The following is a 17,279-nucleotide window of genomic DNA, read 5'->3' as shown; positions in this document are numbered from 1 at the left end:
GAAGAAGGTCCTAAACAAGTATATACAACATATTAGGAAAGATCCCTAACAGAAAAGATATCAAAACATCCGAAACAGACCAAATCTGGAGTTGTTGTACTCATTGGTCGAGTGGATTGGTCGAGTGGTCCAGTCGACCAATCAGTCGACCAATGCAGACAGAAGAGCCTATAAAATCAGAGTTTTAAGATATGAAATCCGAATTTGGTGGTTCAAAAGGGTACTAATCAAGGGGTAGACTACATCAGTAGTATTCTAACAATTAGGGGACCTCAAAACACTAATCAAATCAAGGTATCAAGATCCAAATTAGGAAACAAAAAGTTACCATAATTAACTCAAACATGGATCTTGATGAATTTGAAATAGAAAACAAAGACAAGAACAATAGGAGGATGAATCATTGCTTTCGGTAATGAAAACATGAAAACATACATAGGTCTTCATGGAATAAGGCTTAGAAGCATAAATCTAAATAAGGAAATAAAACCTACCATATATGTAACTATCATGCATCATGAAGAACACATAGTATGGTAGAAGAGAACAACTAGAAATCTATGGATTATGGATCATGGAAAGAAAACACAGTAATTACTACTAACATGATCAACAAAAGAAGATCCAAAGAGATCAGAATTTAGATTAGAAGTTTAACAGAGATTAAATCATGGTTTGATCATGAATCCTTCAAAAGCTTGCAATGATCATGGTTAAGATCATTGTTCTAGCCTTAAATCCTTAGGATGATCATGAGAACATGTTCAGAGATGTTTGCAACAGAGAATGCAGCATCTCTTCTACTGTCTCAACTCAAAAAGGAAAGAAAAACAAAGATGGAGGAGAAGAAGAGAGAGTAGACATACCTTTTGATGCAAAAAGAAGAGTTTCGACGAAGATCCGTCAAGAAAACACCAAGGATGCAAGAGAGATGACTTGCAAGAGGTCTTTGGTTCGTTCCGAGAGGGTTTGGAGGCAGCAAATACGAAGTGGACTCGAGGTTGGACTTAAATAGAGCAAGAACAACCTAATTGCCAAAGACAAGACTCATTGGTCGAGTGGATTGGTCGACTGGCCCGATCGACCAATCAGTCGACCAATGCTGACAGCAAGGCCAAAACAGGGAATTGAAGGTCCAGATCAAATCCAATCCTAAAGGGGTTTTGCACACAAGTCAAGTGACTTACCTAATAGGTAGAAATGCCTTCAAACCAAGATAGAGAGCACTCCAAGTCCATCAACTAATTAGATCTTCATCAGGATTCAGTTTCCATAAATAGAACCTCATCATCAACTTTCATGGATTCAAAGCCAGACACCAAGTCCTCTACTGGGATGGCCCAAAGCTGACTTCTTACTTTACTTCGGGTCATCGGACCTACAAATAACAAGGTTTCCGGGTCAAGGTTAGGGCTGGGTTTTACAGTTAGACTATTCTACAGGTTCTGAATATCATGACGGCCCGTATGAAGAAGCGCAAGGAGAAGAGGCATATCTCCAGGAAGGTGATTGCTGTTACAACAATTACACTGAAGATTCCGTGAGTGGTTATGCTCCGTACGATGCTTAGTCCGACCATAGAGTGGAAGCGCCCTTGTGCCGTTTATGAGATTTATACTTATAGGGATGTTGTCTATAAGATTGAGAACAATTTTGTTACCTATTGTACCTGCTATTGGGATTAGATTCTATCTTGTTTATTCTCTTTTAGAACTACTTTTCCGCTGGTTGTAGAGTGAGATTTCGCCTCACTTTACTTATCTGATTAGACACTCTGATTATATCTAGTACTCTGATTTATATATGATTCATTCTTCCCTTATTTGGATCTATGGTTTATCTTCCGCACTTTTATTATTATTGTTCATGATTTTGTTATTGTTTATGTGGAAGGTTGATTACTCGATACCTGATCTTCGGGCTGTGGATCACACACTCGGGTATGCCAGATAGGGTACCGGCTAGGAGGATGTGACAGGTCCAGAAATGATTGAAGCTACAAGTGCGATGGTTGACATATTAGAGAAAGGATCAAGTCTGCCCAGTCTAGACAGAAATCTTATGCCGACAAGAGAAGAACCGATTTTGTAACAACCCCTGTATTTCTAACCCGAGATCCGTATTGCAGGTCCGAGAACCCGAAGGTCTAGTCGGGTAAATTTGTGGAGTGTCCGGATAGAAGTCCATGATCCATACCTTGAATCCATGGATTTGGATCCTCTGTCTGAAGAGCCTGCCTTGCTTGGTAGTTGGACTGCTGGAAGTCAAGTGATGTCTAGAGATGTTCGGAATGAAGGTAAGATCTCCCCCCCCCCCATCACTTCTTTAGGGCTAGGTTGTACTTGGATATCAACCCCCTAGCAAAAGCACCCTTGTATGGCAAAATACATGGGGGCGGTTGCTAGTGGCGGTCGATCAAACCAAGCGACCGCCCCGTCTATTTTCGGAGTTTTGCCCTACTTTGCCCCTGACTTCTATAAAAGGTAACCCTCGTCCAATTTATGAATATTCTATTCGTGGTTACTATTTTGGAGGTTAGACGGCTGTAGAGAAGTGCTAAAAGTGGATCGAAAGTGCTGGTAGTGATCTGGAGATCAATCCTTCCCTGTTTCTGGTATTCTAGAGTGAGGTAATGGATTCACCCCTCATCCTTTATCTCCTTTGTCTTTCAATTTCGTGTTAACCCATCCCCTCATCATGGTGGTTACCCTTTTGATCAATTGTAACTCTCTTTCCAATCTTCTTGATGTGATTCATCCGAAAACGAAACCCTACTTTTGTGAATAGGATAGATCCAGTCAAGGGGAGAGTTCTGGGTACTCCAATGATGGTAATTGTTAGGTTTCCTTTCACCCATTGGCTATAGGAGTGTTAGATTCGAGATTTAGGCCATGATCACTCGAAATGCAGATTGAAAACGGATGATCAGAAGCCTGAGTTTCGGATTGAAACTCTCTGTTTTTGGGGCGGTCACTAGTGGCGGTCGCTCAACCTAAGCGACTGACCCAAGCGACCGGCTGGTAAAAGGTGACCAAATGACTTTTGGTTTTGATCCACTTTGATTCAATGCACTTATACATTATTGTAACCCTGTGTTTAGGTGTTCTTTGTTTGAAGAGAAAGTCTTATAATAGTTTACGAATTCCGTTGTACAAACAGTTTACTTATATGCAGGTAAGAACATTCAATCCTATCTTTATGAATAGACTTGAACATGCTAGTCCAGTGTCTGTTAGAATTAGTCTTTCATTATGTATGCTGCTGTAACCATGTTTTACATACTGATCTTGTTATATTAATGTTGTTCATCTTGTTTACATATATACTTTGTTGGTTATGAATGTTATGTAATGATGATGGTTGGTATGTGGTTCTGATGGATGAGGTATTCCTTTGGGATATCTTGGCTTGGGATATCAGAGGGCTGTGGAATGGGACACATGCCTGCTGATGTCTCCAGCACTATCATGACTCTTGGATGACATTCTTAGGTAGAGTCTAGAATTTCATGGCTAGGTACCCCTCATGCTACTACCCTTTCGGTAGGGGATTGGAACCGGATGACCCATGATGACAGTGATGTGACGTTGGTCCACTATTAGTCATGTAAATGGTAGGGCTGCATATGTTAGGGTTGGGCTCATGGACGTCCAAGGAACAGACCGGGTGTCGTGAGGAGTCATGAGAGCCTCCACCCCAATAATATGTGGATGACCATAGGGTTAAAGAGTGGAGTCCAACAGCGGTAGCCAGTCCATGAGGATTCTCATTCCTAGGTTGCGAAGGATACTAAACCGAGTTGGTTGGTGCCATAGGGGATGTATCTGGACTTCATGTAGACATGTTACCAGTATGACCTTGCATTGGATTAGAAACCCCGACATGCGCCAGTACTCATTACCAATGGTCGTGGTGAGAGAGTGTTGACTTAACCCCAGCCATGGTTTGAGAGCCAGGTGCGGGCCTTCCCTTTTGCCTAGGATCCCTACAGAGGTAACCAGTCCTTGCCGGATCAGAGTGACTAGACTTACCCAGAGGAGGGCTGGTGTATATCTTAAAGCATGTCAGCTGTTAGAGACTTGCATAGTTAGAATCATAGTATCATTCATACTTTGCACTCATTCATATCATTTATGCATTTCTGATTTGTTGGATAATTGATGGGAATTGTAATTGTTCTTACTGAGTTCTCTAGAACTCACTCCTTTATTTGTATATGTTTATTAGCCTACACAGATGGAGGAAATGTATCGGAAGATGGACTGGTTTCCTATGAAGGAACCTTCCCGTATGAAGAGGATGTGGCACTGGCAATGGGAAATGGAGATAGCCTGTGCAGGAGCTCCTGCAAGTGCATGTAGTGCGCTTATCGCACCTATTGATGGTCAGAGACGACAAGTTGCCAGAGTTCACTCAACGATTAGAGAAGAATTGGAGGACTCCTCACCTTGATAAACTTGAGTCTAAGTTTATAGCCTTAGAAAAAGAAACTAGAAAGAAAATAATATAACTCTTTTGATTGCTTCCGTTGAACTTGTATTCATTTTAATTCATTATTCTTTCATTTATTATTGTTATTGGAGTATTTGGACTCCTGTAATTCCTTTAATTCATTTATTGAACTGCTATTGCTCTTGATTGTCTTTATTTGTATTTATTATTGTTGATAGACTAAAACCGTGGATCCTGTGATGGATCACTCCCATAGGTTGTTGGGTGGGTAACCGAGACCGGCGGGTGGGGTTGACAGATTTAGAATTTCCAATTGGAGAGAAAGTTTTCCTCAAAGTATCACCTATGAAAGGGGTGACGAGATTCAATGTGAAAGGAAAGCTTAGCCCTCGTTGCATTGGACCTTATGAGATTTTGGAAAAGGTTGGACCTGTCGCATACCGTTTGGCCTTGCCCCCATCTCTTGCTGGAGTTCATAATGTGTTTCATGTTTTGATGCTTCGAAAGTGCATAGAGAACCCGGAACACATACTACAACAAGCACCTGAAGGACTTAGTGCCCGATCTTTCTTACAATGAAGGACCAGCCGAGATCCTAGACATAAAGGACAAGCAGTTGCGGAATTGCACCATCCCTTTGGTGAAGATTCAGTGGAAAAAAAATCACACCCCGAAAGAAGCATCATGGGAAAAAGAAGAAGACACGAAGGAGAAGTTTCCTCATCTTTTTGGAAGCACAGGTACGCTTTCAATTTCGATGACGAAATTTCTTTTAAGGGGGGGGGGAGAATGTGAAATTCAGCCCTTTCGTAACCCTGACCTGACCGGGATCCCTTGTTGTTTGTAGGTCCGAAGACCCAGAGTAGTGGAAGAAGAGACTTGTGGGCCCTCATAGTTGAAGATTCGGTGAATGACTAACAGCCTATGGATATTGACAGTGATGCCTCTTACTTGGATGCACTATCAGTGTTCAGTGAGAAACTGCACCTAGAAAGGGAGAAGCTTAGTTGAAGTGCGTGATGCATTTCCGATCTCGTTCCGAAGGTATTTCAATAATCTAGATTGTTTGATTTACTTGTAGGAGAAAACCCAACTCAATTTGGATATGTCTGGCCTTCCATTTCCCTGTCAGAAGTTGTTGTTCAGGCTTGGTCGACTGACCAGTCGGCCAGCAGATTAATAAATACGAAAATCACAAAATTATTTATTATTTTAAGCCTATTTATTGGGACCTCATGAATAGAACCCTATTATAATCACTGGGACTCCAGAGAACAAGGAGTGACCTTCCCAAAGCCCATCCTTGAAGTTGGTGAAGATTCTTGGTCTCAATCATTGCATTCCATTTGCTTACTCAATGAATGATTTCTCTCTCTCATCCTCTATTCTACTCATTCCACTACTCTTTCATGCTATTGAGACCATGGCTAAAGTGCTGCAAGCTTGCAAACACTTGGTCATGTGTTTCCCCTTTCATTTCCATTGTTTTCCTATCATTCTTGCTATGCTATGATTCCATTACAATTACTAGTATTGCATTTCCTTGATTTCCTTCATTTCAACTTATTCTTTGATCTAAACTGATGTGTAGATGTATGCTAGGTCTAAATTACTATTGGTTTATGATTCTAATCTAGTTATTATCAATTCCTTAGATAATTCCCCATCATCCCTTGCCATTGCAACAATTTCCAATTCAATTCTTGATGTTTAGTATATAGTGTCACATCCACCCAGCCGGTATCCTATTTGGTATACCCGGGATGTGATCCATAGCCCAAAGATCCAGATCGAGCGGCCATGCCTTCCACATACACGATAACATAATCATGAACAATATAATCAATGTATAAAGTAAGCAACAAATAGATCAAATGAATAAGAAAAGATAATTATTCAGAGTGCGAAAATATCAAATGTCAACTTCTCATAGAGGTAATCTCAAAGAGAAAGAGTGATCAGAAGTCACTCCTTCAACAATAGTGGAAAAGTGGTTAATTAAGTTAAATTACAACCTGTGTCAAGAACAAATCCATAAAGACTAGAGAGAAAATATCCAAATGATTACAGTCATCTAGGGAAATGGGGCCTACACATAGGTTTCTTCTATCCTAATGATTTCTTCTTCATAAGTGTGGATGAAGTAAACCCAACGTGGCCGCTCCCTCACTAAGATGGGGCTAACCCTGGTACGAACCATAATCCTCCTCGGCATAGCAATCCTGACTCTCAGCGTAGCCATCACCCGAAGGGTAGTATGTGGGATCATAGCTCGGGTCGTAGGACGTGCCATCAAGGTCTTCTGTACCTGCAGGATAATCTAACAAATTGCACGAAAGGAATGAGTTCAAAAGAACTCAACAAGGCAAGTCGTTTCATAATACAAAGTTCATTCAATACAAATCATAATATGATGCAATATGACATGAGACAATGATGAAATATGATTCTAATCTTAAGTATGCTAGTCTCTAAGGTAGACATGCTTTAAGCCATAGCACCATACTTCTGTGGGTCGTCTGTCACTCCCCCTCAATCATAAGATATCTTGGTTCTGCCGTGGTAATTGGGTAAAGTCCTCATCAAGCCATGGTTGGGGATTTAGTCAACACTCTCTCACATCACCATTGGTATAAGTATTGGCGCATGTTGCGGCGAAGCCTAGCCCAATGCAAGTCATCTACTCTGTCGTATCATGTCAGATCCGGATACTTTCCCTATGGCACCGACCAACTCAGTTCCGTATCCTTCACACTAGAGTCAGCGTATCCTATGGCACCGACCAACTCGGACTACGGACTCATCAACCCTATTGGTCATCCACAAATGATAAACGGGAAGCTCTCACGTCCTCTCACGGGTTGGTTACCGGTCTTGAGCGCCCGTGAGCCCAGGTCTATCCATTTGCAACCCTATCAATAAATGGCCCCTTTTAGGTATCCGCAGTATGGTTCAAGTCCTCTCACGGAGTAGATACCGGTCTTGAGCACCCTTCAACCATACTTTACCATGGGTCGTTCGGTCTCAATACCCTTCAGATTCAGGTCTGATACGACAAGGAAAATATCCTAACCATACACCTAGACAATCCTATGCATGTCATCCAACAACCCGAGAAAGCGTCGATGGACACCTTCGGAGAATATCCCATACTACTCTCTCCGATGTCCAAGGACAGAATTGTCGAAAGGACACTTCCCAATCCCAAGTCATACGTAGTCAATTACAAGCTCAATTTCATCATATCATATTAAATCAATGATTCATCATATAAGGAAGAGATATCATAACATGATTGATCATATATATAAAATCATAAAGTACAATTGAACATGATATTCTAAATGATAGGTAACATTCTACTACTGATGAGAAAGCATATAGTAATCATGTATGGTAAAGGAATACATATAGGAACATAACCATTAAGTTCTCATAATGTAAGCATGTTGATATAATTAACATACTTGAGTTACTGATCGTCCATACCTTAATCTAGTAGTAAATAAATTCAATGATCACCAAAAATGGTCCCAAAAATCAGTGTTGATACCCTAGACAACATACAAGTAGCATTAGAGAAGAAAGCCATCGAATCGGAGGTCAAACAAATCAATTCGGCCACAAACAGGGTGATCTCATATCTTTGTTGACTGGCTGGTCGACTATTAGTCGACCAAGACTTGTTATCCTCAGGGCAGAATAGAAACTTGGTCCGAAACTGACCTTCCGGTGCTCCGATCGACACGAAATTTTGAGGGCATGTTTATAACAGTAAGAGGTTACTACACACTAATGTTCATGATGATCCAACGGTCCAATCAGAAATGCCCAATTCGAAATATTAAGTTCTATATGTTAATTATTATGAATCAAATTGGAATTGATTGAAATTGCAAAGGATGCTGGGAATCAGTCAAGTGAATGTTAAGAATCAAGTTAGAAACTTAATTTCATAGTAATCTAAGCTTAACATTTATCTATATATCAGTTTTGAATCAAGAATAGGTTAAATTGAAAAGAATCATGGTAATGAAGTGCTAGTAATCTCAATGGAATCATAACATAGCATGAGTGGGGAGGATCATGGAATTGAAAAGGGGGAAACTCATGGTTAAGTGTTTGCAAGGTTGCAGCACTTCAACCATGGTCTCAAGATCATATATTGATAGAAAATGAATAGATTAGAAGAAGAATAGAAGGAATCATACCTTGAGTTGAGGATTAATGTATAACACTAATGATTTGAGTCAAAGATCTTCCCAAGCATCAAGAAAAAGCCCAAGAGAGTGTCCAACCTCGAGCTCTAGAGTGCCAATGATTAGTTTAGGTCCTCATTCACGAGTTCCAAAAAGGTAGGGGCAAAATGGGAAGTGATTTAGTGAATATTCGAATTCCATTACTCTTGGTCGACTGGCTGGTCGACTGTCAGTCAACCAAGCAGTAGACAATCCATGACAGCAACTTCAGGAGTGGATTCAGAAGGCTATACAGGGTCAAATCGAGCCGGGTTTTTTCCTACAAGTCAATCAACAAGTCTAGTTTCAGAAAATACCTTCGGATTGATCACGGGGTTCCAGGAAGTGCTTCAACTAATTCAATCTTCCTCGATGCGCAGATTTTCACCCAACACTGACAATGTGCTCAAGTAAGGGGCATCATTGTCAATGTCCATAGGCTCTGTATCAAGCATCGAATCATCCACTAAGAGGGCCCACAGGTCTCTTCTACCACCACTTCGGGTCTTTGGACCTGCAACAGTATAAAATCCGGACCGGGTCAGGGTTAGGATAAGGCCGGATTTTACATTCTCCCCCCCCCTTAAAAGAAATTTCGTCCTCGAAATTGAAAGCGTACCTGTACTTCCAAAAAGATGAGGAAACTTCTCTCTCATGTCTTCTTCTTTTTCCCATGAGGCTTCTTCCACCGAATCTTCACCAAAGGGATGGTGCGATTCCGCAGCTGCTTGTCCTTTTTATCTAGAATTTCGGCTGGTCCTTCATCATAAGAAAGATCGGCACTAAGTCCTTCGGGTGCTTGCTGTAGTATGTGTTCCGGGTTCTCTATGTATTTTCGAAGCATTGAAACATGGAACACATTGTGGACTCCAGCAAGAGATGGGGGCAAGGCCAAGCGATAAGCAACAGGTCCAACCTTCTCCAAAATTTCATAAGGTCCAATGAAGCGAGGGCTAAGCTTTCCTTTAACATTGAATCTCGTCACCCCTTTCATAGGTAACACTTTAAGGAAAACTTTTTCTCCAATTGGAAACTCCAAATCGGTCCTTCTCTTGTCGGCATAAGATTTCTGTCTTGACTGGGCAGACTTAATCCTCTCTCTAATCATGTCGACCATCGCACTTGTAGCTTCAATCATTTATGGGCCTAAGACTCTTCTTTCACCAGTCTCAGTCCAATACAAGGGTGTCCTACAAGTGTTACCGTACAAAGCTTTAAATGGAGCCATGCCTATTGTTGCTTGATAACTGTTGTTATAGGCAAACTCAACTAAAGCTAAGTGTGTAAAACCCAGCCCTAACCTTGACCCGGAAACCTTGTTATTTGTAGGTCCGATGACCCGAAGTAAAGTAAGAAGTCAGCTTTGGGCCATCCCAGTAGAGGACTTGGTGTCTGGCTTTGAATCCATGAAAGTTGATGATGAGGTTCTATTTTTGGAAACTGAATCCTGATGAAGATCTGATTAGTTGATGGACTTGGAGTGCTCTCTATCTTGGTTTGAAGGCATTTCTACCTATTAGGTAAGTCACTTGACTTGTGTGCAAAACCCCTTTAGGATTGGATTTGATCTGGACCTTCAATTCCCTGTTTTGGTCTTCTTTGCATCGGCATTGGTCGACTGATTGGTCGATTGGACCGATCGACCAATCCACTCGACCAATGAGTCTTGTCTTTGGCAATTAGGTTGTTCTTGCTCTATTTAAGTCCAACCTCGAGTCCACTTCGTATTTGCTGCCTCCAAACCCTCTGGAACGAACCAAAGACCTCTGCAAGTCATCTCTCTTGCATCCTTGGTGTTTTCTTGACGGATCTTCGTCGAAACTCTTCTTTTTGCATCAAAAGGTATGTCTACTCTCTCTTCTTCTCCTCCATCTTTGTTTTTCTTTCCTTTTTGAGTTGAGACAGTAGAAGAGATGCTGCATTCTCTGTTGCAAACATCTCGAACATGTTCTCATGATCATCCTAAGGATTTGAGGCTAGAACAATGATCTTAACCATGATCATTGCAAGCTTTTGAAGGAATCATGATCAAACCATGATCTAATCTTTGTTAAACTCCTAATCTGAATTCTGATCTCTTTGGATCTTCTATGTTGATCATGTTAGTAGTTAATTACTGTGTTTTCCTTCCATGATCCATAATCTATCAATTTCTAGTTGTTCTCTTCTACCATACTATGTGTTCTTCATGATGCATGGTAGTTACATATATGGTAGGTTTTATTTCCTTATTTAGATTTATGCTTCTAAGCCTTATTCCATGAAGATCTAAGTATGTTTTCATGATACCTTTACCTGAAGCAATGATCCATCCTCCTATTGTTCTTGTCTTTGTTTTCTATTTCAAATTCATCAAGATCCATGGTTGATTTAATTATGGTAACTTTTTGTTTCCTAATTTGGATCTTGATATCTTGATTGGATTAGTGTTTTGAGGTCCCCTATATGTTAGAATACTACTGATGTAGTCTACCCCTTGATTAGTACCCTTTTGAACCACCAAATTCGGATTTCATATCTTAAAACTCTGTTTTCTTTAGGCTACTGTCTGCATTGGTCGATTGATTGGTCGATGGACCGATCGACCAATCCACTCGACCAATGAGTACAGCAACTCCAGAATTGGTCTATGTTGGATGTTTTGGTATCTTTTCTGTTAGGGATCTTTCCTAATATGTTGTATATACTTGTTTAGGACCTTCTTCTCAAGTTTGCCGAGATCTTACTTGATTTCTTAGGATTCCTTTGCGAGTTATAAAAGGTAAGGATGGTTATTTCCTTAATTACATAGATAGCATGAATCTAGTTTCTATATTTGAATATCATTAATATGTTTCCTAAATTAGATTCTTACAATGATATACTACTGTTGCATAACTTTGATTACAGTAGCATTACTTATTCATATTAAATTGATTCATGTATGATTTACTTACCGATGTTATACAAGTGATTGTAATTACTGATTTCTTTCCATATATGAAGTTACCATATATGTGATGATATGAATTGATGCATGTGTATGCTTACGTATGGTTTGGAAAGGAGAGGTGTCCTTTCGACACTTCTGTTCTTGGACTACTACGGGAATATTATGGGATGTTTCCGGAGATGCCCTCTGGACACCTTCCTAAACTGTTGGATGACATATCTAGGATTGTCTAGTAGTGTTTGGCTAGGATGTCCTGTTATGTCGGACCCTAATCGGAGGGGTATTGAGACCGAACGACCCGTGGTAGCAATGGGGATTCATGGGCGCTCAAGACCGGTAACCAACCCGTGAGAGGACAGGAATCACATTGTGGGGGCCATTTATTGGTAGGGTTGCATATGGTTAGACTTGGGCTCACGGGCGCTTAAGACCGGTAACCAACCCGTGAGAGGACGTGAGAGCTTCCCGTTTACCATATGTGGATGATCAATAGGGTTGATGAGTCCGTAGTCAGGGACTATGAGGACTCTAGTGTGAAGGATACCGGAAAGGATCGTCAGGGACGAGGAATGGAAGTATCTGGATCTGACTTGATGTAACTAAGTAGAAGACTTGCACTTGGCTAGGTTTTACCCTGACATGCGCCAGTACTTATACCAAATGGTTGTGAGAGAGTGTGTTGACTTAACCCCCTGCCAAGGTTTGTCCTGAGGGATGAAGGACCCATTACCAATCGGCTGCTCAAGACCGGTGAAATGATCCGTGAGAGAATCCAAGATATCTTAAATGGTTGAGGATGTGAGTGGACTTTCCTAAAGAAGTACGGTGCTATGACTTAAAGCATGTCTGCCAATAGAGACCAGCATACATAGAGTTAGATTCATTCATTCATTGCTTGTCTCATATCATATTGCATTCATGATTGTTCTGGAATCCTGCCATTTATGTTATTATGGATTTTTAACTACCTTACTGAGTTTCTTTGAAACTCATTCCTTTATTGTACAATGTTGTTAGACTATCCTGCAGTCTTGAGTACTATGACGGTCCCTATGAAGAAGCACAAGGCGAAGAGGCATATCTCCGGGAAGGTGATTGCGGTTACCACAATTACTCTGAAGATCCCGCGAGTGGTTATGCTCCATACGATGCTTAGTCCGACCATTGAGTGGAAGCGTCCTTGTGCCATTTATGAGATTTACACTTACAAGGATGTTGTCTATAAAGTGGAGAACAATTTAGTTACCCAATGTACTTGCTACTGGGATTAGGTTTTGTCTAGTTTATTCTTTAGAGCTACTTTTCCGCTGGTTGTAAAGTGGGATTTTTGCTTCCCTTTACTTATCTGTTTGATACTCTGATTATATCTATTATTCTGATTCATTTATGATTCATTCTTTCTTTATTGGATCTATGATTTATCTTCCGCACTCTTGTTATGATTGTTCATGATTATGTTATTGTTTATGTGGGAGGTTGATCACTCGATACCTGATCTTCGGGCTGTGGATCACACTCTCGGGTATGCCAGATAGGGTACCGGCTGGGAGGGCGTGACAAAGTGTTCATCCCAATTTCCACCGATGTCCACCACACAGGATCTAAGCATATCCTCTAAGATTTGAATTGTACGCTCAGATTGTCCATCAGACTGTGGATGATGAGCTGTACTCAGATTCAATTGGGTTCCCAAGGCTTTCTGCAAACCATTCCAAAACCTTGAGGTGAACCTAGGATCAAAATCAGAAACAATACTCACAGGCACTCCGTGCAGACGAACCACATTGTCCACATAAAGCCTAGCTAGCTTATCCAAAGTGTAAGTGATCTTCATAGGAATGAAATGGGCTGATTTGGTCAACCTATCGACAATCACCCACATAGTGTCATTTCCCTTACTTGTCCGCGGCAAGCTAGTCACGAAGTCCATGAAGATATCTTCCCACTTCTAGCTAGGAATAGGAAGGGGCTAAAGCAATCCGGATGGAGGTTGACAAACGGCTTTCACAAGTTAGCAAGTCTCACAAAATCTTCAACATCCGCTTTCAAACCATTCCACCAAAAATGTTCCCTTAAGTCCTTGTACATTTTGGTACATCCAGGGTGTATTGTAAAGATCGACTGGTGTGCTTCTTTCAATATCTCCTTCTTGATTTCATCAACATCAGGCACACAGAGTCTACCTCTAAACAATAAGGTAACATCTAAAGATGTACTAAAAGCAGGGTCCATTCCTGAATTCGTGGCAATCTTCTCAATCTTCTCTTTCAACTCAAGATCAGAACTTTGCAAGGCAACAATGCGGTCTCTAAGGGTGGATCTTGCCGTCATGGCATAAAGAATACAATCCAAACCCTCAGGAACCACTTCTAAACCAAATCTTTCCATCGACAAAAGCAAAGGCCGACTCAAGGCACACAAGTTCAAATCCTTCCTTTGATCTTTCCTACTAAGAGCATCTGCAACTACATTTGCTTTACCTGGGTGATACTGAATGTCACAATCATAGTCAGAAACCAACTCCAACCATCTTCTTTGTCTCATGTTCAGCTCTTTCTGGGTGAAGAAGTATTTCAAACTCTTGTGATCTGTGAAGATAGCGATCTTCTCATCGTACAGGTAATGCCTCCAAATCTTCAAAGCAAAAACAACGGCGGCAAGCTCCAAGTCATGAGTGGGATAATTCCGCTCATAATCTTTCAATTGCCGAGAGGCATAAGCCACAACCTTGCCGTGTTGCATCAACACGCAACCCAAACCGATCTTGGAAGCATCATCAGTGTAGACTGTCAACCCACCAGAACTATCAGGTATAGTTAAAACCGGGGCGCTTGTCAATCTAACTTTTAGCTCTTCAAAATTCTTCTCGCGGGCTTCGGTCCAAACGAACTTCTCTTCTTTTCTAGTTAGCTTAGTCATAGGGGCAGCCAACCTAGAAAAGTTCTCAATAAATCTCCGATAGTATCCAGCCAATCCAAGGAAACTTCTTATTTCAGTCACGGTCTTCGGTCTTTCCCAATTGGTAATTGTTTGCACTTTTTCAGGGTCAACACGAATACCTTCGGCTGAAACAACATGGCCAAGGAACACTACCCTCGAGAGCCAAAAGTCACACTTGCTAAACTTAGCATTGAGTTTCTTTTCTCTCAACCTTTGCAATGTGAAGTTCAGGTGCTTCACATGCTCTTCTTCGCTCTTCGAGTATATCAAGATGTCATCAATGAAAACGATTACAAACTTATCAAGCACATCATGAAATACCCGGTTCATGAGGTCCATGAATACGGCAGGAGCATTGGTTAATCCAAAAGGCATAACTTTAAATTCGTAATGTCCATACCTTGTTCTAAACGCCGTGTTAAAGATATCACTTGACTTCACTTTCAACTGGAGATACCAAGACCTTAAGTCAATCTTCGAGAACACAGTTGCGCCTTTCAACTGATCAAATAGATCATCAATCCGGGGCAGCGGGTATCTATTCTTGATCGTCAACTTGTTCAACTCTCGGTAGTCAATGCACAGACGCATACTACCATCTTTCTTCTTAACGAACAAGACCGAAGCTCCCCAGGGCGACACACTTGGCTGCGCAAAACCTCTATCCAGGAGTTCATTCAACTGAGTTTGCAACTCCTCAAGCTCGGTAGGCGCCGTCCTATATGGAGCCTTAGACACCAGAGACGCTCCAGGAATTAAGTCTATGGAGAACTCAACCTCTCTATCAGGGGGTAGTCGTGATAGATCGTCTGGAAACACATCAGCAAAGTTGCAAGCAACATTGACATTTCAAGTCTCTTCCTTTCCTTGACCTTGCTTCCAGATGAAGCACCTTCCACCAAAGTGTGGACTTGCATTAAAGTGGTCAAAGTCTTCTTGCTCACTCTTCCCTTCTTTCCTTGGAACTCGAAAACTGAATTCCCATCCAATCAAAATTGAATCTTCTTTGAAGAGCACAAGATCACAGCATTGTAGAATGTCAACCAATCAATTCCCAAGATGACGTCAAAATCCCTCATATCAAACAACACTAGATTTGCCTTCAAGTTCAACCCACAAACAAGAACAGGACATTCCTCTAACACTTTATCTAGTTTAACAGCAGACCCAACAAGGGTACAAGTTGACAAACAACTAGATAAACATCTGGGTGTTAGGTTAGTCTTCACAGCAAAAGTAGATGAAATGAATGAATGAGATGCACCTGTATCAAACAACACAAATGCTGGAAAAGAAGCAACTAACAATGTACCTGTTACAACTTCATGGCAAGGGTCCTGCTTAGTATCGGAGATGCTAAATACTTTTCCAGAAGGAGGGGCAGGGGCAGGAACAGAAGCGGGAGTGCCTCTCATGGTAGGAGCAGAAACACTAGGCAAGGCGGACTTTTTCGGACACAAGCGAGCAAAATGTCCGGGCTGCTTGCAAAGGAAGCACACAAGATCTCTCTGTCCAACAGGGCGGCCGCCAAAGGGGGTCTCTGAAAAGCAGGCCGAGGGTGAACCACACCAGGCCGAGAAAGCTACACAAATCCCGTAGGTCGAGCTCCACTAGGTTGGCCACAAGGACCCACAGGAGTAGCACTGGAACTCTGACCCACACTCCTAGGCTGGAAGGCAGGAGTGGGATATGGTGAAGGCCTCACAAATTGACGCTCAGTGCGATCCACAAGACCGGGATGCCTAGGCTGCCAAGGCCTTTGAACACGAGCATTTTCTCTTTCGGCTTCTTCCAACTTCTTTGCATTCTGGACCACCTGGGCATAACTCTCAAAAGGGAGGAGGGTGAGGTATGTCTTTAAAGATGGCCGCTATCCTTTGAAGAATTTCTTTGCCTTTGCATTGTCAGGCTTCATTGAATCAGGGGCGAAAAAGAATAACTCTTCAAATTTCTGCTAGTAGTCCAGCCAGGAAAGGGAACCTTGGGCCAATGCCATAAACTCAGTCTCCTTGGCATCCTTCACTGCCTCGGGGAAATAGTTCTTACAGAAGGCTTCCTTAAATACTTCCCAAGAGACAACACCACCGTGGAGGGTTTCAAGAATAGGTCTAGAAGAAGTCCACCATGCATCCGCTTCCTGCTGAAGCTTCTGCTCGGTGAAGAGCACTTTCTGAGCATCCGTACACTGCAAGTTTCGAAAGGCCTTTTCTAGTTCCCTTAGCCATCTATTAAGGAACAGAACATCCTTTGATACACCAGTAAAGGATGGCACCTACAGTTTCAAGAAGCTCTCCATCAGCCGGGTATGCAGGGTCCCTACGAACCTCTCCACATACGGGGCAGCCAAGCCAGGGTTGCCATGCCCACCAGCACTGTTCTCTTCCCTAAGATTCACAAAACCAGCCATCATCTGGTTGAATTGAGTTTGCTGCTGTTGCATCATGTTTGTCATAACACTTGCAATGTCCTTGAAGCTTCCAATGTCAGGGTCATTGGGGATGCCATTGGTAGTATGGCTGTCCTCCTAGGTCTGTTGGTCAGACCCTCCAGCAGGCGTCTCCTCATTTCCGGTACTACCAGAGCCAACAAGACGACTTCTCAGTAAAACCATTCTGCAAAAGAACATTGACCACATCGAGATACGAAGATTCATCAAAACACATTTGACCATATGATTAAAATGCTCAAATCATCCATAGGTTCATCAATATAATGAG

At 41.8% G+C, this 17,279-nt stretch overlaps 1 protein-coding gene across 1 annotated transcript in view; it reads right to left on the bottom strand.

Annotated features, from left to right (window-relative positions):
- LOC149012065 (putative transcription factor At1g61730) overlaps positions 1 to 16,969 on the bottom strand; it is a 36,492-nt gene extending 19,523 nt beyond the window's left edge. Inside the window, exons 1-2 of the mRNA XM_089158980.1 lie at positions 16,887 to 16,969; positions 16,730 to 16,787 (exon numbers count right to left, since the gene is read on the bottom strand). Coding sequence (XP_089015106.1) covers positions 16,730 to 16,787; positions 16,887 to 16,969 — 141 coding nt within the window. The remainder of the gene's footprint in view (positions 1 to 16,729; positions 16,788 to 16,886) is intronic.
- Positions 16,970 to 17,279: the final 310 nt, after the last annotated feature.

The sequence above is a fragment of the Hakea prostrata genome, chromosome 6 (genome assembly GCF_041222555.1).
Source record: "Hakea prostrata isolate BN-2017 chromosome 6, UWA_Hpros_2, whole genome shotgun sequence".
Taxonomy (NCBI): domain Eukaryota; kingdom Viridiplantae; phylum Streptophyta; class Magnoliopsida; order Proteales; family Proteaceae; genus Hakea; species Hakea prostrata.
The sequence above is the reverse complement of the archived record's forward strand: the minus strand, read 5'-3'. Positions and strand labels throughout refer to the sequence as shown.